This window comes from Dryobates pubescens, chromosome 8 (genome assembly GCF_014839835.1).
Source record: "Dryobates pubescens isolate bDryPub1 chromosome 8, bDryPub1.pri, whole genome shotgun sequence".
NCBI classification, from domain to species: Eukaryota; Metazoa; Chordata; class Aves; order Piciformes; family Picidae; genus Dryobates; species Dryobates pubescens.
Window position 1 is genome coordinate 22,040,457 of NC_071619.1, and position 25,929 is coordinate 22,066,385.

At 34.6% G+C, this 25,929-nt stretch overlaps 1 protein-coding gene across 36 annotated transcripts in view; it reads right to left on the reverse strand.

Annotated features, from left to right (window-relative positions):
• Positions 1-25,929, reverse strand: part of KCNMA1 (potassium calcium-activated channel subfamily M alpha 1) — a 417,239-nt gene that overhangs the window by 99,690 nt on the left and 291,620 nt on the right. For 18 of the 36 annotated variants that reach the window (XM_009897623.2, XM_009897622.2, XM_054163262.1 and 15 more), the window contains 4 exons: positions 21,120-21,229; positions 16,021-16,089; positions 12,098-12,109; positions 4,311-4,397 (listed from right to left, as the gene is read on the reverse strand). In XM_009897623.2, the coding sequence (XP_009895925.2) occupies positions 4,311-4,397; positions 12,098-12,109; positions 16,021-16,089; positions 21,120-21,229 (278 nt within the window). The remainder of the gene's footprint in view (positions 1-4,310; positions 4,398-12,097; positions 12,110-16,020; positions 16,090-21,119; positions 21,230-25,929) is intronic. The other 18 variants (XM_009897628.2, XM_054163264.1, XM_009897627.2 and 15 more) reach the window with 1 other exon arrangement.

Genomic DNA, 25,929 nt, shown 5'->3' on the forward strand with positions numbered 1-25,929 from the left:
ACCAAAAGGAGAACTAAGGAAGTAAAAAAGGGTAAACATTTGATTTTAAAGTATGATTAAAACAGAATTTCAATTTAATAAACCGCCATTGGACTGCCCACAGGAAAGGTTAATCATGCCTGTCAAGATAACGAATCACGTAGGGCTGCTGTGACAGATTTCATGAGGATCACCAAGCTAGCCCCTAGCTGGACAGTTAGTTTACGAGGATTCTTGCTGGTGTAACAAATTATACATACTTTTTAACCTGCTGAAATTTCCCTGTACTTATCCATAATCAAGATATGTCAGCTCAATGCCTATCTTCCCAAGCCCCTCTCATTGCAGGCTTCTCAATATAAATTGGCCTTAAGAACCAAAACTGCCACTATGCAGCCACCCATGGATTTTGGCAGCAGTACTGGATGGTTGGATTGCAACAACAGTAGGGAGGTTGCTGGAACAGAACAATTTGTAGTCCAAAATATAAAAAATAAAAATAATAATAATACACAGCCTCTGAATAAGCACAGCCTTTGGTAGTTCAGCTAGAATGACTGCTACCAATTCTTTTTAGATTAATTAGTGTCCCTCCCAGGTATAACTATATTATATATATTATTTCAGGCTGGATGTTAAGAAAAAGTTCTATACAGAGAGAGTGATTGCCCATTGGAATGGGCTGCCAGGGGAGGTGGTGGAGTCGCCATCATTGGAGGTTTTCAGGAGAAGACTTGATGGGGTGCTTGGTGCCGTGGGTTAGTTGTTTAGGTGGTGTTGAATTGGTTGATGGGTTGGACGCGATGATCTTGAGGGTCTTTTCCAACCTGGTTTATTCTATGTATTCTATGTAAAAGTAATGTTCAGAAATACAAACTAGATACCTAATTCAAATAGTTATCTAAATTATTTTCATATCTGAAGAATAGCCCTGGTAATGAAGTGGTCCGTCAGGAGGAAAGTCTAGCATATGAGATATGCACCAGAGAATACAAATTTAAATTTGCAGAAAGACCTCATTGAATATTACTAATATTTCTAAAATCAAAATGGTATGTTAGCTACTAGCAGAAGATATAAATCCTAGTTGTAACAAACTTAATTTTGCTAATAAGCTCTGAAGAAGATTACTGTTTCAGACTGTGAAACTGTCTTACTATTTCAAGGAAGCAGAATGTAAAATGAGAAAGCCTTTTCTGAGCTATTTGCAAACTTTTCTGTGAAAAAAAACCCTGGACTTAGAATCATAGAATTGTTTTGTTTGGAGAAGACTTTTGATCACCAAGGTCAACCATTATCTAATTTGGTTACCAAGTCTGGTGTTAAACCACGTCCTTCAGCACCACATGTATGCATCTTTCAACATCTCCAGGGATGGGGATTAAACCACCTCCCTAGGGGGGGGTTTATTCCAATGTCTGAGAACCCTTTCAGTGAAGTTACTTTTAATACCCAACCTAGACCTCTCCTGGCACAACTTGACACCATTTCCTCTCACCCTTGTTACTTAGGAGAAGAGACAGGCATTCACCTCACTACAACTGTGATGAAGAGGTTATTAATTTATGAATATGAAATATGAATTATGTGGATATTATTATTTAAAATACTAATAACCGATGAACCACTATTTTATATACATGTTCTAGTGAACCATTGTGAAATACATCCCATAAGTGCTTTAGTATTTATAATTAGGACTCAATCGGAATATTTACAGAATTACTTTGTATTTAAATAACGAAGGGTGCAATTCCATCGCATGTCCACCAGATGGCGACTCGATGGGACATTGGTGGCTGCTAACTATATACAGAGATACTCCAATGTGTATCAGAGGGTTGGACTGGAAAGATTATGCTGGTAGACGTGGGTGCTTTGAACTGAACGTTACTGGGTGGAAAGCACGTGGAAGATACACTACGTCTTTTGCTTGTACCGAGGTTAGGTTCCGGCAGACTACTGTCTCCAGGCTGATTCCTAGCTGGGTGCATTTACCACAACAACCTCCTTTTAGGTAGTTGTAAACAATGTAGGGAGTTAGTTGTCTTCAAAATCTCCTTCCACCAAAAAGAAAACAAATATTCTCCAAGGAAATGAGAAAAAAAGTTATTTTTTTCAAACCATGAGTTGTCATCAAGACATAAACAAGAAGGAGAAAACTATCTTCAATTATTACAACTTCTTCCCAGTTCAGCCGTAAGGCCCTTCTGTTCAATAAGAATTCACTGTCACTAACATTCCCTCAAACTTCATGACATGAATTGGATATAGACAATTTCTACAGATCGTGCTTCTGAAGTCCACAGCAGGGCAAACATCCTAAAAACTACCCTATGTGCAAAGTCAGAAGAAGTTATTACTGTAATATAATTATCCTTCTATATGACTGGGTTGAATTAAGTGAATTTGAAGCATGTGGATTTCTGATGTTAAATACTGAAAGAATAATAAAGATGTCATTCCTACAGCCTGTATTCTATTTAAACACTCAACATTTTACATGAAGCTATTTAGCTAGGCATAATTATTGCTAGGTACAATTGTTTCTATTGTTCTAAAAATGTAAAAGTAATTCTAGCAAGAAGAGCAATTGAGGATTGCATGTTATATTTTATTCTGGAATATATATTTGATAAATACGAGTAGAGTAATTTACCTCCATTAGGGTGTAACACAAACCAAGTATAACTACATTTGAGTTTGAGGTAAATTTTACTTTTATTTAAAAAACCCTTTTTCCCCCACTCAAAATAAGCCCAATTTTAGAGTATTTTGCTGACTCTGATTCATAACTCAAAAAGGTGAAATTAAGACTTTAAATAATTGGCTTTGTTAGTTGAAACACACATGATAATCATTTGCTTTGTCCAGAACAGCTAAGAAATGTGGTAAAGGCAGGCAGCATGTTTCTAAACAAAGCCTTCTGCAGAAACCAAAGTGAATCAGGAATTTTGTTTCACCTTGCTATTAGATAAAACATGCTAGATGAATATGTATAAAATTTCTCTAAATATATTAATAATAGAAAATATGTCCTCGTTAAAAATTATATGTCAGGTAATTTTTACTTACAGTATGAAATTATTTCATAGGACAGTGTAAAATATCTTATAAATAATAATGTAAAACCCCTAGCATCTCAGTAAAAGAATGTGAAGACAGTTCTGTATTCACATGGAGTTCTGCATTCTCTCACTGGAGAAAAGCACCAGAGAGGAAAAGAACTATATGCTGAAAGGCAGCAATACCTGAGGCAGTGCTGGATGCAAATAATCCAAAGATGATGTTAGAAATAAGAGAGGACAGCAGCATTGCTGTGCTGGTCACTATTTCAGTTATTTAATGAAAAAAGAAATCAAGTTTTCAGTGATTTCACTGTTTTGAGACTTTGACTTTCTTTAAATATTTGTAGCAAATATGCTTTGCTTATATACTATTTTCACTGTGATTTAATGATTAAAAAATTAAGTTACAATTTGAATATTTTATTCCAAAACAGGATTTAGCTAAATCAAGGAAAATATTAAGTAAAAATCAGATTCTGGTAGTATGCCTTACAATAAAAACACAAATCATGAGGAAGCACTCAGCTGCAAACATTCCTTCTGTTCTTTTTTTAATGAATCTTACCCACATTGAATAATTACTTCTTTTAAAAATTACTTTCTCACATTGCTCTTTTATTCCATTTGAGCATATTATAATCCTAACAAGTGTATACAAGTTTGGTCCTACACTGTATAGCACAAATACCACTTTCATTCAACCCAAATCTAATACAAACAACTCAAAGAAACTCCGGAGTTGTTTACAATGGTTGGGATTGCTGTAGCTTGATTTTTTATTATGAAGCCATAGAGTATGTAGTTCCAATAAGGAAAAATTACAATTATTATTATTCTGCTAATGCAGTTATGGAATGACTACAGTAGCTTGCTCACAGCAAATATTTGCTAATGTCTAAATAGGAATTACTCTAAATGTGAAACTCAGAAAAAACCTGACATATCTGTCCCTCTCCAATTCCATTGATACAAATTAATCACAGAGAAATTAGATCAAAATGGTCTACATTTTCGATCCAGGTTCAGGAAAAAAAAAATTTCTCTTCACATTTACTGTAAAATTATTTTGTTTCCCTGATATTTGGGACTGTAGTTAAGAAAATGGCATGCACATATGGTTGGTTCAGTAGAGCATCAGCTCAATTTCCCCTAAGAATCTTTAAATAGATAATAACGAAAATTAGGTGATGTGTTTACATCTGATGGAAAAGCAGAAATCAAATATACTATGTTTAAATTTAAAGATAAAAAGATATGTTTTACCTTTTTACTTCTTTGGCATCACTTGCAATGAAGAATCCTAAAGTACCTTCTTGAATCTTGACATGGTTTCCAGGATTGATTAATATACTGCTCAGTGAAACAAGAACAAAAACAACAGACCATAAGTTTAAGTTACTTTTAACTGAATGTTCCAAAATATCTTATTTGAATCTGTTATAGGGGACCCACTACTTAGGAAAAGCTGCAAAGGAATTTCAAACCATTCTTTCTTGAAATTTCTAATCAAATAGCAAGTTTACATCCTTTTTACAAAAACTTCAGTTTGAGACAGTCACATGCCTCTGCCTATAATCACATCATTTAAGTGTTTACATCTGTTTTGTTATGTTTTTACATTAAATATAGACTATACAAAATAACAAAGACTCTCTAAAACATGATGCGTGAACCTGAGCATTTCAGCATTCTTGCTCTGTTATACAAAGTGGTGAGAAATTCACAGCATGTTGTAAAGGGAAGAATCAGCCACCACCTCTTAATAAGAACAAAAAATAATTTATGAAACTAAACCCTTTGATGCAATTTTTTGCCAATTTCTAGTGAAATATAATGTTAATGGGACCCCTATCTGAACATATAATGTTATTGTTTAAAATAATAAATGCACACATACACTCAAGGGGAATGGTACAAGACAACCAGTCATGACAGCTGAAAAAACATAAAATGAATAGAAAATTTTCAAAGCACTGCTGTGTAGCCATCAAAGAACAAAAATAACCCACCCACGCTGACAGAATAGCCTCATCTAAATTTGATGAAGGAAATCATAAACTGCTACCAAAAAGTGAGGTACTCCATGTCTCTCTATGAAATAAGATTTTTATTTTCATAAAAATGTAACAATATATTTTAGGTGAGGCACTTGGAAAAGTACCCAGTTAAATATGAATATACAGCTAGATGTAAATAAATTCTTCAATAGATTTTATTAATGTGTAATACAACTAAGCTTTAGACTTGGTAAAACTTAACAATGCTTGTCAAAAGTTCTCTGGTTTTAATCTTTTATGAAAGCTTAGCCTTTGTAAGTCCAAATGTAGTAATCAGACACATATGCATTTTATAGTAAATAAAGTCTACCAGCTATTTAAATGCTTGTGGATTTGGCCCAAATTTGGGGAAATATATATGCAAAAATAAGCACATTTCTGAACAGACATACGTTACTAAAATTTGAAAGCCAAAAGTCTTTCATGTTATTGTTAGGAGGGAATAGTTCTCAGCACATATCTCATTCAAGGTGTTATTTATCATCTATATATTATTAATAAATTAGTGTGTCAAAACAAATCTACCTGAAAGCTTTATAAGCACATTGTTTTGTTTGATTACACACCCCCATGAGGCCCTATGGAAAGAATATGCACGCTGAAAAATAAAGTGCTCCCGAGTTAAGAATTTAAAGGCTGGTCATGCAGCCATAATTTAGCCCCCATCAAGTAGACACTATGAAATACTTCCTAATTCAATGCCCGCAAAACTACTTTTTTTCTCACAATCTGCAACTTCATACAGTGGTATTTTATGGTTACTATTCAAGGTATGGCTTCTTGTATTTAATTTTTCTTTACATCAGTACCAGATTTTTCTTCTGTGTTTTTTTGCCGTGTCCAAACAGATTCACAAAGCCTTTCTGTCCAAACCTTTTATCATGTCTGCAACTGCTCCATGTTTCAGTCTCCACTGAAAATGTGGAGACTTTCTTCTTCCCTGTCTGATAGTACTTAATTTGCTACTATACTGAAAAATGATTTGTTAAACTCAAAAATATTCTACAGATGCTAGTCTCATTTATTTCTACTACACTGGGCTTTCTAAAATACAGTCTCATACTATGGTTTGGGTTGGGTGTTTTTCTTAGGTACAAATGGCTCCTGCCCTTATTTCATTATTTGTCCTTACTCACAGAATTACTACAGCTTTTCAGTGAAACCGGATGAACGCTTTTCTTTAATCAGAATCACCTTTCCCCCATCCCTTCCCCCCACCCTTCTTGAATACAGATAAAACATATGTGAACAGTCAAAAATCCTACTAAATGTACTTAAACTCCACATCTGAGGTAACCACTGGATATGTGATGTTGACTCCCCCTCACAGAACTTGAAATTTTACAAAGAAATGAACAAATGAAGCAGCTCTTTTAAGAGGCAGTGAACACAATCTCAAATCAGAAGTAAATGGTTTCATTTAAGATGTAATATATTGTGAGCATGATTTTGTATCTCAAGGTTTTCTGAGACACATGAAATTAATTCAGATGGGTCAGTGCAGAGATTTTATTTTTTGTCAGATTTTATACTTCATTCACATAGGCTTATTTTCACAAATACAAAGTACTTATTGCCACAAAATATGGATGTGGTCACAGTATGACCTAAGCAGCAAAATCTTCTGTTGGGAACAGAAATTAATTTGCCCCATCACTGCTACTGGCAGAGTTACAGCAAATGCTCATAAAGCTTTGGGTATATATACACACTGATACTTAAGTAGAGTAAAAGCATGAGTAATTACTACTGAGCCTATATGGATTTATTAAATATGCTGCTTAATAAAGCAGCCATTGAATTATTTCTTACGAGACCTGCAGTGTCGTTAGCTAAAGTTACGCTTTGATAAGCACTCACTCTAATATGTACAGCAAGGGAAACATTTCAAATTAAAAGAATTAAATACTGAGAACAAAAGAGGACAGATAAAAATAAAATGGGCTTATGAGCATACCATGAAGAATGTATGCATCGGTTACTTAGATACACATGTATCCATTTAAGCAGTTCATGAAAATATGAATATATATATATCCCCACAGTTGAGAAGATAAGCATGTGGCAAAATAAATCAGTGTTTTAAGAGAGAAAGCTTCAACTAATGACTCATTTTTATGCATCTCCAAGGCTGGGGAGTTTTGCAGATATAGGAACTTGTAGGAAAAGGGAAACAAGGACTTAAACTCATTATGTTTAATAACAATATATATAGATAACCCAAATGCACTCTGTGCCACACATTGGAAAAAATGTTGTTCAAATTGACATCCCTGACTTTTCTAAGTATATCTTTTCAGCATAAAATAGCAAGGAAGGCCAAATATTTTCAACTCTCCTAAGATTTCTGATAAAAATTTATATTTTTTTCCTATATTTCTAGTTTAAGTTACCTCAGAAACTAACATAGTAATAGCAAGCTCAAAAAACTTTTCATTATAATTTCCTTAACAGTTCCAGTTCCAGAAAAAAAATTCCTCAGGACAAAGCTTTTCATGACAGAGGTCACATGTCACTGCAAATAAATCATTATCTCTTGCTTCTTCACATATGAACATTTAGAATACATGGCAATTACTGCCATATGAATAATGTGTTTAAAAGGAATTTAATATACTTCACCAGCATCAACTTAAGAGAAGCCAGTTCCATTAGTCTATGATAATACGACAATTTTGAAGCCACTTCTGAACAGAATATGCAGTTTGAAAATCTCCACTTTACACTTATGTGACATCTAGCAAATGTTAGTCTGTTTGCTAAACAAGATTTGTATGGTGACTACAAGCAAGATCACACATCTAAGAATAATAAAAACGTCACACATCAAAAAAAACATAGAAATTACCCTTAAATTTGGTTCTATTCTCAGGCATCAATGAATAAATCACAGAATGTTTCGGGTTGGAAGGGACCTTTAAAGATCATCCAGTTCCAACCTAGACAGGAATATTTTACACCAGAACGGATTGCTCAAAGCTACATCCAACCCAATCTTGAACTCTTAAAGCTCAGGAAATAATCAGGAACAACAGTATCTATACAGTTGAAACTGAATTCCCAGAGTGAATGACATACTAGCAGGTGGAGCACAAATGGAAATTGATGCACATTTGACATACACAGTTTAAAAAAAAAAAAAAGGGCAAAATAAAAGAAAAACAAAACAATCAAATGCAACCGTGACAATTCTAAATAAGGGCTTCAAGATCTCTTTCATTGTCCAGGGAAAACTTACAATAGGATATTATGTCAGTGGAGAACAGAGATCTGTTAGCATCTCTGACAGCGTTAATTTTGTTCTGTTTAGACATTGGATAGATTATATATTTCTGATGTTTTAAGTATACATATTACAGCCAGTAAAATAAAATACATATTTGCTGTTAAGCAATTATTATTTTACCTGAAACTGGCCCAGAATATGAGCATTGCTCAATACCTTTTTGGTAGTGTATGGCTGGCTGATTGGCTGCATAATACAACAATATTATGACTTAGATAAATACCATATTAAGTCTTCCTTTAAAGCGTTAGAAGTGAGTTAAATTTTTTTATTACTAATTGCAGGTTTTTTGTGTTTTGATGAACTTAAAGACATTTGATGGAGAACCTGACAGTTGGAAGTTTGAACTGTAGAGCAACTCATCAACACAGTTTGGGGCAGGACTAATTCCCTCCAACTAGTTATTTTCTACTCATTTCTGCTATTAGGTAGTTTGTATTTGGCTTTTGCTTTCAAATGTCATACATATTGGACTCAAAATATTTTTCTTGGGTTGAAACAGCTTTAGAAGCTTTGAAGGCTAATATCTTTTTCATGCTATTAGAATATATAAACCACTTAAAAATATTTTTTCAGTATAAAAAAAAAATCAGTAGGACACAAAAAATATTTTGTGTATCTTCCTATAGTACTGAGCTATCTTCTATGTGAGTCAATATTGCAGACACAACCAATCAGCTTCAGCACCTGAATCACCGTTACACTGTAGGTGTGTACTGGTCAGCCACTTCCTAAGTGATCTGGCTCTGCAATTAGCTTTGCCCAGCTTGAAAGTGAGTAGGCTTCCATTACTGCTGAAGTTGTAAATGTACAGATCTTTGAACTCTTAATCTAGTGTGGTTTAGCATTTATACAGTAGATTACTATCAGGTTTGTGTAATTGTCAGTCTTCTCTTAGAGAAAAACAGGGTTCTTATCAGGATGGTAAAGGTGCAGTGAAGGTCTTAAAACTGCTGACAAAGGCATGTGGCGATGACCAGCTAGTATAACAGAAAACAATGAATGGTTAACAATATATTAACACACTGTAGGAAGACTGACAAATGGAAAATAAGGTCAATCTGTGGAGACTTACATTTGAAGAATCTTTTAAAGAACTTTCTTTGTCAACAGGCTCATTTTTGTATTATTTTTGTTTGTTCTTACTTTGAAAGTTACATTTTACAAAGCACTAAAGGTGGGATTCAGCTCATCTGTCTCAGAATGGAAAGTGCTTTCAAGAAATTTCTCTCTCTTCCCTTGCAATCATGGTCTAAGTTTGGATAACTGAAAGGATATTAGACATCTAATGTTGAGATGGATAAAAATTAGGTGAGATGAATCCCATTATCAGTGACCAACTTAACATCCCTGCATCAAAGAAAGTTGATTCAGTAAAACTCCCTCCATTTTCCTTTATTTCTCAGATTTATGGCTAGCTTTATAACTGTCATCATCCTTATGTTAAAAAAAAAAAAAAAAAAAGACCAATTGTTGAATTAAATGTAACACAAATGATAAAATTTTGACTAAACAAATGACTAAAGCTGCGATAACTCTGCTTTAAACCTTGTGGTAGATGTACTGTACCATTCCCCACGTGACTTAAACAGCAGCAATATCATCTTGCAATAAGGAAGATAAAATATTATTTAATTGCTATTAATACATTATGTCAAACAGGACTATGTGGTGTTATTGACTATAGCCACCACATTTTAAAATAAAACCAACTATTGTTTCCCCCCATGCCCAGATGAAATGCACTACTATAAGCATAATTGACTCTTAAAATGTACCATGTCCTTCACACAGCTAGAGAATTAGAATCACAAAATTAGCTTGAGACAATATTTTTTGCTTCAAGGTATATTTTGAGGTAAGAGTATAAGGGTAGCTGCACAAATCCCACAGTGGGAGTTGTGTGCATACCAGCTTCTCACTGATTGTAACTCTAAAGCATTGCGTCTTTCTTCTGGGCTCTATCATTGGCATTAATTCAGATCCACATTGCTCTACACACAAAAATCCAGTAAGACAATAAAAAGAGTACAAGGCAAAAGACACAGTGCACATTACATGCTACAGGATATTAAAGCTTAATTCCTATAAGCATATAAAAGGTTGCTCCCAGGAGTTAAGTTCTCTACAACATCAACTACAAAGTCATGATCTACAGGACATACGTGAGGTATTTTATTGGGGCATAGTCCAAACTAGTTCAATGGTGCTGGCAAATTAAATACATTTTGAAACAATGAAATTATTCCTTCTGATTCCAGAAGTACAATGAAGCAGCATAATGTATTTTATTCTGGGAGCAAGCAACTTCACTTGGTACAACACTTCCTCATACTGCTCATCATGCCAGCATTAACATGCCTTCACCACAAGATAATATATACTTAAAAGCAAGAAGCAAAGTAGATGTGCAACAACTACAGATCCTTGAAGATGTTAAGTGTTGCAGTAACTTCTCTGCAGTTGGATCATATCAATAATGCCAAGCTGACAGGAAGCCACCTCTCTTTTCACACATCTACCCAGAAACCACAGGAGAAAAGGAAAAAAAAGGAAAAAACCCTCACAAAACAAAACAAAACAAAAAAAAAACCAAACCCATATACAATACACGCAAGAGAACAGACATGGAAAGTACAGTTTGTAGAGTAGGATGAAGAAGGAAACTGGTATGTCTGGACAATGAGAATGTGTCTCCAAAGAGAAACACTGACAGTCTGACAGACTTGTATAAGCAACTCAGAAGACAAAGCTGAGAAGAGGAAAGAGGAAAGGACATAAAAAAAGCATGCCTTGTTTACTTCAGCAAAACCAATAGCAGCAAGACAGAATGTAGATAAGGGAGGGGCTCACAGTATGGGACACAAGAAGAAAATGCAGAACATGCCATCTCAAATAAAAATTGAAATTGATAAACAAATACGTTTGGCAATGTCTTCATAAATGAGCTTAATAAATGTCATTAAAATGAATGTGACATACAGTACAAACTATCCATGACACTTTCACTGGAACAGTACAACAGTTTTAATGAATACTGTATTATGAATTACTGGGCTCAAAACAGGACCAACGATGCAAAGAAAAAGGTATTTCATTGTTGTTAATGGAAGGTGAGACTTCAAGAGACCATGAACCACTGTAGTTTAAGACATGTTTCGAAGAAGGATTCTGGGGAAAGAAGGACATCAGTGACGGTGTGGATATGGAGACAATATGGCCGCACAAGGGCTGGCAAAGACAAAACACACATAGTCATGATACAGAACAAATGAAAAAAGAGGAAGGGAGATACTAACTGCAAAGTCTGCTTTTCAAATATAACAGTCTGATATACTAATGACACCAAAAGGGGAAAGAAAAAAGCCTAAAAAACTTAATATTGTTTCGTTTTGTACTTTCTGCAAAGAAGTTAGTGCACGAGTCACAAGAACCAATGGAGAGATAAAATGCTGTTCTCTCTCCACTTTGAGACTGGGGGCTCATATATAAATATACACACAGATATAGATATAAAGATATATATATACACACACACATAGACAGATAAATATATATATATGTATATGTATATATGTGTGTGTATATACAGAGAAAGATAGACAAAGATGTTATCTTCCTGTGTTCTTGGCAAGGAATTAGTCCTGAAGTTAGAAGGAGTGGAGGTAGGATTGAGGTTGGAAGGAAAGGTAACGAAGAGGGCATACCGCTTTCGGCTTCTGCAAACGACAAGAAAAAAATTGCAAATCAAACACTTTGATAAGAAATCAACTGACACCAAAGCAAAGCAAAAAAACCCTTTATTTAGAAGTCTTCAAGGCTCAAAGGTTTTTCTGCTGAGAATGAGAACAAATATATGGACAGACAAAGAGAAAATTTAACAAGAGGAGTAAGCGAGGGTTGCAGGAGGGAAGAATTCTGGTTAGGTTTTCCTTCTTGCTTACTAATGTGAAAAATAAAAAACAAAACAACAAAATAGGAGAAAAAGGCAAAAATATATCTAAAAGAGACTTCAAATAAGGAGCTTGAAAGTCTGCATTTTGAAGTATTCAGCAAGCTCTGCTGAGACATTTCCAGGTTGATGTTCTCCATGTTCTTTTAGTATTTTTCTACAGAAAAAGAACCAAAACCTCTCTACAAATGAACTAAGAAAGAGCACTTTTAAAGCTGAAGTATTTGGTTTATATCAGAGACACAAAAACTTATTTAAGAAGTGTTTTCTGCTCTTAATAACTAATTAATAATATTCCCAGATACTAATTGGAAATGAAGGAATGGCTAATACACTGTCACCTGCAACTACTGAAAATAGCAACAGGTCAGAAACCCACTAAATTCAGTTACATTTTTGTAATCTCAGAGGTTTTTTTGATAATTGAATAGTAATTTAAACATTATTAAATATATAAAAGTTAAATATATTAAAATTTTTAAAATAATCTAATCACTTTTAACTAATCTTCAAGATACCTCAATGAGAAACAGTTGCTCAGGTAAAAAAGTCTTTACCCATTATTTGAAAACAAGTTTGTATTTATCATACCTATGACTACATTTCCTACATTTAGCCTAGAAAAAATTTAAATTCTGCTTACAATTAACAATCTAATACTGTCAAAAATTGTTGTCTAGGTGTGCTTACTGTCTTGTACAGCTTTATTCGGAGTCAGGGAAAAGGGAGAAACAGAGCTGCAAGCAGGAAGCTCAACTACATTAGCATTAGTAGGGTTTTGATGATTTCTAATTACTCTTGATCTCAAATTCCCCATGGCAGAGATAAAAGAATTTGGCTGTAAATCAGAAAGCTTTAGAAATCTGTCATCTAGGAGGCTGCCTGGAAATTGCAAAAGAAAAGAAAAGAAAAGAAAAGAAAAGTGTATATGCCATTCTGAATGTAATAAGGACATTAACGAAGTCAATGAAAAGTCTGCCCATGACTTAAAATGGTACACGAATTTATGAGCAAAACTGAAGTAAAAATTTAAAAGGAGGATTAGGAAATCTAGAATGGCCTCACATTGTCACTTTTGAGCGCTTCAGATGCTTCTGAATTCACTTTGTGCTGCTTTAGCTCTGAGGGTAAGGTGATGAAGGCAGATGAAATTAATCTTAAAAGGAAATTCCCCATGTAAAAAAAAAATTAAAATCAGACACAAAATTTACTTACAGAGATACTGTATTATTACTAGTTAACAAAAATTCAACTGCTGGGGCTAAGATCTTCTCATCCCTTAGGCAGAAAGAATGATTTGAATATTTCCTCTGTTCCTGAACACACTGGTCCTAGACCTGTTTCATCTTCATCAGGAGGCACTAGCTTGTAATAATGTATTTTTTAAATTATTTTTCTCATTGTTGCTCTGAATTGTAACATATGTCAAATCTCTCAATATTTTACAAAATATGAATCTAAACTATAATCATAAAATCAGCAAATATCTACTTTTGGTCACTCTCATAAAAAGTGAACACTAGAAGTTTTAAAAGTGAATAATCAGTTTCTCTTTCACCCTCATGAAGAAATGCCAATGAAGAACTTATGTTTCTATGATTCTATGCTATGAAATCAAATAAAATATTTCCAAAGTCAACATCAATAAAGATAATTGGTAAATACAAATTTATCTTGTGCAAAGACAGCTTGCATTTGCAAACTGTGTCATTCTATGTTTTTTATCTTAATTCTCCATCTTTTCATTTATTGTGAAGTAAGGTAATGCAAGTTTACCCAAGAAGTGAGAAATTGAAGTTTTGTTCCATTACCTATCTGGTTAGACTAACAGGCTCCAGCTCAGAAACCCCCAAATATGTACTTAACATATTTGGGTTGAAGACCACAGGAAAGATACTCTGCAGGTAGCTATTTGATTCACCAAACAGTGACTATAAAATTGTCACTTACTAACATAAGACAGCAAATATATCTGTGGATCAGAGTTACAAGAAAATGTGAGTATCTAGGTGACATGTTCTCTTCTTGTTACAAACACATTCACAAAATCCAGCTGTTAACATCCCTGTGTTAGCATAGCTTTCTACCAAATCAATTAATTATGAACTGTTACCTGCATGACTTTAAGTAAGAAGGCATATGTGATTGTATGATTAAGTACTCAATCCAACTCTCACTGAACTTAGTGTAAACAATGACATAGAAGCCTTGAATTAGCTGTTATTACTGAAAAAAAAAGACTGCAGTATTAGCATTTATGTAAGTAAAAGATAACTGGAGTAATGACAACCTGAAGCTGGGCAATGATTCTCAGGAGAATCAACAGAAACCTAATAGTTTCTAATACTGGAAATACAATATCTGGAAAATAGTTCCACTGCTGTTTTCTTTTTTTCTTAGAAGACATTAAACTGTTCAGAGACTAAAGAATAATAAATCATTTGGTTTACATTAGCTAAGGTGGAATAAGATTATTCAGTGGGAAAGTATTCCATCTAACAGCATATGAAAATTGGAAACATTGGAAAACTGATATTTCAGAAGAAATGATTTCTTAATCAGCATATTATGATTGAAAATAATATCAAATAGCACATACACCACTTCACGTATTACTTTATAATATATGGAAGAACTAAGCAAAACCAACTATTTGGCAGAGAAATACTCTTATAAATGGTTGCAACACTGAATTTTCCATGTCAAGTGTTCTATGTTTTATAGGTATTAATAAGTAAACACTATAATATTTAATAAACATCATGAAAATAAAATTCCTAAACCTCAGAAATTGTGACATGCTCTCCAATGACATAATTGGTTCTCCTGTGAGGAAAAACAATTGCCCCCTAACGTTTCACAAATTAGTGGCCAAAGGTAAAATAAATTTACATCAGCATTTCAGCTTTAGTACTGCAGTACAGAATACAGTTTCTGACAGAGGTATATAAAATTCAGCTCAGAGTCAGCATTGTCCTATTTTTATTATAAGCACCTCCACCTGTTGCAGAGCACATTTATAACATTTTTGTTATACATAAATTAAAGTATGCTAAAGCCCTGGTGGTTAAGTTGATAAAAGATCAGCGTACCCCTGGATTTATATGGATTTTTGTAAAACAACCCACATAATACACTTTTTCTATCTATGAATCTATACTACTAATAATATTTTTCTTTTTGTTTGAGGAAAGGAGTCATCCTGTTGGTAATTTCAAGACTAAATTAGTATCTTCCAGTTTCATGATGGTATTCATATATAAACAAGTTTCATCAGAATGGATACCATACAAATACTACCTTTATCCTATATTTCTGTTTGTCTTGTATCCTATCTGGGCCAGCTCATTTCCAAACTGATAAGACTATGAACAAAAACATTCTAAGTTTTAAAGTAAAAATGAACTGCAATTCTGGTCATTGGATGTATGTATCACTGTCCCACCACTTTCCACTAAATGTTCCAACTGGAATTAATTTTAGGGGAGAACAACAGGGCAGAAATAAAGGCTTTTTAGCATTATATGAAATGATGTAATGTGGTGGCATGCTAATTATAATCTGAAATGTATCAAAAGAATAGCTATGCCCATTTGGGCAGTGGGGAAGGAAAAAAAGTGAGCCAAAATTCTTAACAATGCATTCCAGAATGTCAGAATTTGTAGGCATAGGACATACCTGCTTTCTCGTTTTTCCGACTTGTATTCTATGGCTATCATTAAGAGCTTTAGTTTCGCAAACACCAGTCTGAAAGAAGAGACCAAGAGTCAGTCCTTTTTCCACTATCAACATCACTTGGGTAGAAATGGGTACAGGGTATTTTCTCAGAGGACTTAAGCTACTATCTTTTACCATTTTTTCAGTTAGGTATACACAGAACATATATTAATGTCTTTCCACTCTGAAGATAATGAAGACATATTTTCCTAAAAATACAAACTGACACATTTGGAACAGTAGCACAATCATCAACATATTATGTCTTAAAAACAAAGGTCATAATACAAAACATAAAATTGCATTTCTCTATAGTTGTGGATGTCTTAAAGTTTTCAAATCTTTGCTGGAATTCAGTGACATCTTGATTGCAGTGTTCACTCCTTAGAAAATGTGTAGGTACTGAACTAAAATGAGAGTATACTATTAACGTCAGTATTTGCCAGCTAGTCACAGAAGAACATGACTGGAAGTAATATCTGACCAATATATCAGAAGTACATTCAGTAAAAGCCTGTACGAGTGTCTATTTACAAGAAAAACCTCAAGGATGATGTTCATAGACTTGCAGACTTGGAGAATTGTGACAGCAAAATACCATTTCAAGCTAATAGGTTCTGTGAGAACAAATGAACTAACCATTTAAAAAAAAAACAAAACAAAAACACAACACCAAATCTCCAAACCACTTTCCAATTTTGTGACTGAAGCATATGCAAACTCAATGCTACTCCCTGTTCTATGGATTTGTCACAAACTATTCTAGCGGTCCCTTTTCCATTAGATGGCTGCCGTCTTCTGTGTCATACACTAACTTTTCCAGTGCTCAGTGCTTCTCTACAAAATTCCTTACTTCAGTGCTATTAGTATATTTTAAAATATTACAATAATATTAATTTTCTTAAAGCAAATTTAGCAATATTCTGCATATTTTGCATCAGTCACATACTTAGCAGAAAATGAGGAACTGTCTGCTGAACAGATAATACTCCATTTCTATAGTGAGGTTCACTTACGTGACTTTTGTCTCTCACAGTAACATATCACCCACACTAACATACATCAGTAACATCCATTATTCTCTGTATAGACACATATATACACACAGAAGCACCTCACACAAATTAATACCATGTACCGCTTTCAGTTAGTGGCTGCTAACAATACCAAAAGGAAGTGAGCAAACCAATTTGCTACTCACAGTAGTGGATACCACTACCATTACTAGGATGGCAGTGAGAATGTGAGCTGAGTATTTAACGATTTCTGGTTGATGACCTGTTGATACATTACGAAAACAGTGACTACGAGAAATGTCAATATAGAACTCTACACTGATTTTGTTCTTCTGTATTTCCTGTATCAAATATTATCTTGGTTCCTCATTTGAAACTGTAATTGAAGTGCTGTGAAGTAGGAATAGGAATAGATCCCACTCCAATGCACACCTGGCTAGGGATTTTCATAACTACTTATTCTTGTGTCCTCTTCTGCTATATAAAACTATCATGCCACTGTTTTTTCTGTCTCCCATTGAAGTTCATCATGTTGGAATAAGAAACCTAAGTAATAACATCGTTCCTAAAAGAGCTCTACTAAAGATTTCTGTGGCAGTTTTAGGCTTATGCCCAGAAAATTTTCCACAAATTGAGCAGAAAGAGAGAGAATGTAAATAAATTACCATTGGATGTAAAGGGGAAATAATGATAAGGTCTAAATAACCCCACTGATTGGATAACTAACAAAGTTAGAGAAAAAGTCAGTTTATACAACTTTCTCAGCTCTTTGCTCTAGCAGATACTGACCTTGGCTGCATTTCTTTGTTGTGGCTAAGTACTAGCAAGCTCCTCTCTGCTTTTCTGCTCTTTCTTGCTCCCTTGTCTGACAGGGAAGAGAGGGGGAAGCTATTGGTAGCTCTCTAGTTTTGTCCAGGGGGTTTACTGTGTTGTTTATAATTTGTAAATATATGTAAATATTGTACATTTTGTACATTTGTGCATTTCATATTTCTATGTTTTGCTTGTAAATATAGCTTCATTTGCTTCCAACTGAGATGGTCTGGCAATTTTATTTTGGGGGGGTAATTTCAACTCACCACAATTTTAAGCACAAAGAAACCAAGCTTGCTTTTTAAAAGTGGATAATATTATTTTTCCAGGTATGGACAGAAAACACATCTGCCACATATAGAGTCTTGAAAGAATAAACCAAATTTTGTCAAGTAGTTACTAACCCAGTAATTATAGCTTGTGCCAAGAGTAGTAAAAACCAGATTATCCAAAACCACAGTGTAAGCACTGGTCATAGCAACACATTTCCATACTTAAAATGCATTAAAGAAGAACGAACTGTGGGAGGCTGTAGGGCCTCTGTACAGATCTATGGTTAGTTTTCTACTGAAGCAGCCTTTTTGTATTTGTGAAAAGGCTAGTCTCCAATGAGATGAAATTAGGGAGCACACTTGGAGCTTTTGACATCTGCTTTCATGTGTTAGCTCCTGCTATCTCTCAGGTATGCATGAAGAGACCACTTAGCAGATTTGCTGGCTGTAGGGGTGTCCAACTTTTGCTGGAGTGACCCAGAGGAAAGTTTCTGAGAGAGCTTGGAGGAAAGTGTAAAATATAGGAGATGTTTCTGGCATGTCAGAATCATATCAATCTAGAGGCTGTCTTACAATTTGGCTGCTACCTGAGCAGAGCTTAGGTTTGTTGAGTCTAAAACTTGACATATATCTGCAATGTTGAATAATATCCCAGATTTAGGTAAAAGCTCTTAATTTAAGAGGACTACTCCAGCCTCACTCCTTCAGAGAGGCAGAAAACCTCTGCAGATCATGTTATGTGTACTTTAATTCTCGAGAGTTGAAAAGTGCCTAAGATTTACTTTACCCTCTAAGACAAGTCAGAAATCTAATTGGAGAGAATGATCCAAACATAGAAGCATGAACATGACTGATACAGGTTGTCCATGCTGTCCTTACTGTGTGAAAGACTAGTTTAATTTGGAGTTACTCAGACTGGGAAGTGCTACTACAATGAATATATTCAGAAGACAAATAATCTGTTGTGGAACAGAGAAGCGAATGTAAGATTTAGTTTACTCTTCAATAAGCATCATCCACACCTAGTCTAACATATTGTTAGTGAAGAGAATGATAAAAATTATATTCATATATTGAAAATTTATTGGTGGGAATATGTTCAAATAACACATACACACAAAGTTATAAGTAATATTTGCTGACTGATATTAACTTCCTTTTCCATGTAATTCTTTACCCTGATGTTGACATCCAAAGCTTGAAATACTTTAATGAGTGTCCCATCTCCACAGAAAGAGATGTTTCTCTATGTTTGTTATCCAAACTGCATAGCAGCTTATTTACCAAACAATCACATTCCTAGAGTAGCAATTAGGATCAGCAACCTGAGGAAGCAGCACATTTTATTTAGTTTCAGGGATTTAAAATATCATTTACAGCATTAATTTTAAAAGCTAGAATACAAAAGCTATTCCCAAAGCCTATGTATTTTGTGGGTAGTTCATCACACTAAGCTGTTTGTGTGTTCTGGAAATGGCAAAGTCAGTTCTTACAGTAATGACAATACCTACATACCTACTCATTAATGTATAATACTACATTTTAATTTTCAGTGTATTTTAATTAATCTGAATTTAATAGAGCTATTAAACTGTTGAAAATTTTGAGATAAATCTTTTTCTTTAAACTAGGAAATGCAATTAAGCCCTCAGATAAACAAATTCTTGAGAAGAGCTCCAACACTTAGACATGTTTCTAAATTTTAGTAAATTCCCTTTCTTTATTGATTACTTTATCTCAGCTCTACCAGCAGAGTTACATGAATGTCAGCTTTATGTCAAATACAGCCTCAGTCACGTGTTTCTGTGAAGCTTTTCTGGCAATAGTTTCATGTGCAGGTTTAGTTTTCATATTGTAGTTACTGTAAACACAAATTAACATTAATTCTGAATATAATTTGTAGAATACATTATGAGATTTGCTATTTCAAGATATCCAGGAAAAGTTCTGTGCTTATAGTAATAAACAACTTCCCTCAATTTCTTAGTCACAGTCTGCTTAATACAGACGGATGCATTGTGAGCCTTTCCATTTTACTAGCAAAGTGAAGACTAGGCTCTGTCCTTGCTCCCCCTCAGAAAAACACAGTTTTTTAAACAGGTAACATTGGTCTAACAGCTATTTCTGCCTCATTCTTATGCCATATGTTTGTGCTACTGCATCGATCAGAAAAGTTAAGAGAAATGAGAGGTGTTCAAGCAACATCATTTTCCTTTACAGAATAGATCGTATCTTATTACTTCTATTTCCTCTTATAAGAACAGAATCTGCAGATTTTCTATGTTATCCCAGTCAGACCTCAAACTCTTCAGAGTAGAATCTGTTTCTCTCTAAGTGTTTGAACACTGCCAGGAGAAGAGGAAATATGACTAACCTAAACTACCCTATGTTTGCAGCCACAGTGCTTACCACAGAAAATGTGTGCATGAATATCTTTTATTCACAAGGAAGTCATTCTAGGACAAATATAAAGATTTTCAGCCTCAAGACTGGGTTATGCTATGGTTATATACTTTATGCTTCAAGTAAACTTTTCTCATTTCAGAATAGACATATTTTTCCTGCCACATCTCAATATTTAGAAGTGGTTTGCAACCAGTTCCAAAGATGAGACATAAGCCAAGATGGTGACACTGACAATCACTATTCAAAGAATGGGAACCACTGTAAGAAACAATAGGACAGCACTCGTGAGTAAATAACTCAGTTGAAATGGATTTCTAATGAATTTGTTCAACACTGGAAACATTATGCTTTCATTTACAATCACTTAATTCCAAATCTCTTCTGGAAACCATCATTACAATGTTTGGCATACTTCCATGTTTATTTTATTGGATCCCATCTGACGTAGCAACATTAGGACTGCAGCAGAATGAAAAAGGCTTGTAGAGAAACCTTAGATTTCACTTTGAGGGAAAGTATATACTTATGTGCATTCGTATGTATTACTACTTACTCACAAACTGCAGGGAAGGACAAACCCACAAAGGCACTAGACAGATATTCTGTATACATTTCATTTGCAACTCCTTCCAAGTAGTATTTCTGCCACGTATCCTCCTCAATCTAAAACACAGAAACACAGATGAAGACTTCTGAGTAAAACCAAAAGCTTTCTTTAATATTTACAAACAACTGCTTAAACATGAATCAGATTTTAACAAATAAGTCAGTAGACTGCTACAGCAATTAATATTGCATATTTACAGGATTTTCAGTATTGTTAAAGAGTCTATGTAGTCTGAGAATCAAATGTGCTTAGTAAAAACAATACACTTAATGATTGGCAAGCATATTCAGCACAAGGTGAAGTAGTGATCTTGAGGGGAAAAAAGTTTCTCAGTTTTACCTTCCTGAAAATTCTCTAGTTAAATGGTTGCATTATACTGTTAAGTGAGTCTCTTGATTTAATTATTTTCACCTTGTTTAGAAGCTGATCAGCAGTCAAAAGTCTTTGTTTAAAATTATAATTATTTTTTTCTTCTCAGCATCTATAACTAGCAAGAAAATATGAGAAATGCATTAAACCAGTTTCTTCAATGGTCATCAGTGCTTTGGGACAACTGGAGAAAATCTTTACTGCTAAATCCAACTTCAGTATTGGAGATATGAAGGACAGGAAGTCAGGAATGCTGCAGGACTACTATCAAAAGCTCTATATATTTTCTGTGTCAAGTTTCTAGTGATATTTGAGATCTGCACGGAATCCTATCTAGCTTCCAGCTGCTGTTCTGGATCTGTGGATGCCATGACATCTCTATAAAGCTTTTGTCTGAGATACTTTATAAGGTCTTTCAACTAGCATCAAACACATATATTAAGGCAAGTGGATCAAGTCCCTTAGTATCTACCAGCAGGAATAGCAGTATAATTCAGAATAGCAAATACAAAGCTCGATGACATGGCAAATGTGGCATACACTGAAGCTGTTCCCTGTTGAAATCCCAGTTCCCTACATTGTGATTTGTGAGCTCATGTGAAGTTTGCCTGAGGTCTCGCTTTGATTTCCAATGAGACTTTTTTAGGCAAACTACCACAAACATGCAGCCTAAAATATCTAAGGCTTCACATTGAACAGTTGCTTCCCTATTTATTACATCACATTAAAAAAGAGCAAAAAATTCAATCACAATAGGACATTCCTGGATGTAATTACCTTTTGGCTTTACTCACTCCCTGTGCTAGATAGCGTGAACAGAGAACTTGATATTTGCAAGAATTATGCACAGCACCAAAAATAAAGGTATTTTCCAACCTGCATAATTCTATTCTATTCTGTTCTATTCTATTCTATTTCAGCATATGTAAAGTTAGAGAAAAATATACCAGACTAGGAAAAACAATGAGATATAGTCTTTTTTTTTTTTTTTTTCAATTTGTATTACCACATTTTCATTAGGCAGAGTCTATCTGAATAAATGGTGAAAACAAAACAAAAACAATCAAAGATGAAAAAAGAGATTGAGAGATGAGAGATTTGTATTTTCTATAAAAAGGCACATGCTTTTTAAGATCATGGAAATGCTTCTTGCAATTTAGTTCACATCTAACAGCCATATTTTATTCTTTGCAAAAATATAAAGAAACTCTTAATTCCAGTGCTTAGGTAGGCCCATTATACATTTTACAGGGAAGAAAGTCAGACAGAATTGAGTTAGATATGAAGGCCAAAAAATCTGACATCATGAAAAAAGTAGTTTAAAAAAAACTACTGGTTGAAATTTTCGAAGCTACCCAAGTTCAAGTACCAAATGCCAATGAATCTAGAGAAGGACTTGGACAACTATAGATCTCTTAAGCATTTCACAATTTGTCCTTTTCTCGTACCTCCAGCTTTTCACAAAGCTGACTCTGTCTTGTGTAAAGAGAGGACAATACTAATCCTGCAGGAAACAGAGATGTAGCCAGAACCAATGAAAGAGAAAAAAGGGATGCTTCATAAATCAGTGCAGGTAAGACTCAAGTGTTTTAATCTATATTGCTGTTCTTGCTTGTCTGGTCACAGAGAGAGTGTAATGGAAACTAGCTATTTATGAGACAGATATTTTTTCACATTACATAGAGAGTTCTCAGCATTTCAGAAGTTCTTAACAATGAATTCAGTCAAAAAATATAAACTTGCTACTGCCTTGAATAATAACCAGCCATTGATTCAATGGTATAAAATGCCATATAGCAGCAAAATGTTTTCTTGTTGGTAAAAGCATTATGGTACGGCAGGAGGAGTATAAGGGCTGTTAAGAACATAAATTAGAAATGACAATATAAAGGTACACGTCTGTCAGTATTCAAGAAAAAGACTAACACATGGCATGTAAGTGACTTGGGTAAAGGTGTCTGAATTAAATTTTTAGCTAGTCAGCAATAATGAATTAGAGAAAACGACCTTAAAGAATTATTTCGGTCATGTCAAACTACTGCTGTTTTAAACAGCATTAACATGAAAAGTTCTTGTGGTTGGGTTTTACTGGTTAAGGACTGGTAACAAAGAATATAAAAACAGCCACTCTGAGCTATAAGGTAGTTTGTGGGGTTAGGGCTGTTAGGGACTTCTGCTGATGTTAGTTTGCTACTTCATCTGGCTAAGGCTTTGGTGTAGGGATGCTGCTAGGGATATGCTTTGGACTTTTGCTAGCTGCTTCATCTGTTAAGGTATCCTGGACTACTACTCTAAGTGGGACTCTGAGACTGTAATGATGGGGATTCTACAATGCAGCAATAAAGGACTTCTAGGGAGAACTTCTGAGATGTTCTGCATTTCTAGAATCTCATTGCTACATGGCAATGGGGTACCTGCCTTCATTTGTCATCCAATAGCAGCCCGTATCAGGAGGAGAAGAAAAACAATACAGTACTGTCACACATACTAAGATCAGCGAGGATTACAGGAAAACCAGGATTACATCACTCATCATCAGGAAGTAAAGTAACAGCCACATTTAAAGTCTTCACAAAGGCAACTATAGCTGAACATCTATGGTTGCAGTGTTCTAGAAATAAGTATGAGCTACAGCTCTGCTAATGGTATATGTTAAAAGAATCAATTTCATACAATGTCCACACATGGCTTGTATTGAAATGCTATAATCAATGCTGAGCTTACCAAATTCTTTTACAACTTAAAAGCCTCTCTCCTCTACAGCAGACTGATCCACAACTCACTTAAATCACTCTGACCTTCTCTACTGATTGTGACATGCTTAAGCACATCTGAACAACACAAAGTGAGAGTAACAATAGTGTGCTTTGACAAAATGATTGAAGTTAAAATAATAAAAATAAAATTAAAAAATTTTGTTATGATGTTAAAATATTATGTTGTTGAATAGAATTTATTGTTATGTTATACTATAAAATATTACTATCACTTATATATTATTTTATAGTATAATATAACTTTCCTCAGAACTTGGAAAAACTATTTCCCAATATGTAACAAAAAATAATTTCACGGATATTTTGACACAACTTGTATAGTATTTCTCATGGTTGCATTTTTATTCTGAAGGCTGAGTACCAATTTGTAATTCACCTATCTTCTCCCATGCACAACTGGCCAAAAAAGCACTCTTACAAAAGAATGTCAAGAGAGGTTCTCCTCCCAGTCTACTCTGCCCTGGTGAGACTGCATCTGGAATATTGTGTCCAATCCTGAGCCCCTCAGATAGGACAAGACACAATGGGTACAAGCTGGAGCATAGGAGGTTCCATAGAAACACAAGGGAAAACTTGTTTTCTGTGATGGTGACAGAACACTGGAACAGGCTGCCCAGAGAGGCCATGGAGTCTTCTCTGAAGACATTCAAAACCCATCTGTATGCATTTTTGTGGGACCTTCTCTAGGTGATCCTGCTCGGGCACGGTGGTTGGACTGAATGATCTTTTGAAGTCCTTCCAACCCCTAACATTCTGTGATTCTCTGACACTGCAAATGTTCTAAAAAATAGGAGAACTGGAAACCTTTGATGAATCCAGTGAAATATAAATTAATTAATTTATTTCTGTTGAATTTTCTTTTCCTGTTGATAGGCCACTATGTAACCAGATACTTTAGTTCTGGAGAAGTAAACAACTGCAAGAATAAATTGCAGTATGGAGATGTTCCAAATCCTTGACAAGTGGGCTGCAAACAATCAAGAGAAACTTCCTCCATAGAAATTGTTTTACCATTCAGAGACCATGTAGGATGCTAAAAGGGATTTTCATTGTGTTATTCTCCACCACAGAGAAGCTATAACACTTTTTTTTTATAACTCTTTCATTTATGTGAGACTGCAAATGTTGCTGATCTGCAACTCTTTATACACAGAATACAAAGTGCAGCCTTGGTAAAAAACAAGGGTAATGATAGCAGGGCCATGTTTGTAATTTCTCATCTACTTTATGGATTCTTGGATTAATGCCACATGGAGTTGGAACAAAAGAAATACAAATACATTACATGCTTTTCCTTTCTACTTTCTTCCCCTGATTTCTTGGTTTTGGGCAGATGGGTTTGGAGGAAGGAATTGCAGATTAGACCTACAGTTAAGTGCTAGTTCGTAGTCAAGGACCAAGAAAGGACTGGAAAAAAACAAACTCATCCACAAAATAATGATCAAACTTCATAGATACTACATGAAGGTTAATTTAATGCTAGCCAGTAACTGGAATGTTTAAGATATGATCTGTTAGACCTTATGTCTCAATGTCTTCCTTACAGTGAGAGGCCCAAAACTGAACCAGAGCTGAGTACAGGGTCACTATTATTTCCCTCCTCTGGTTGG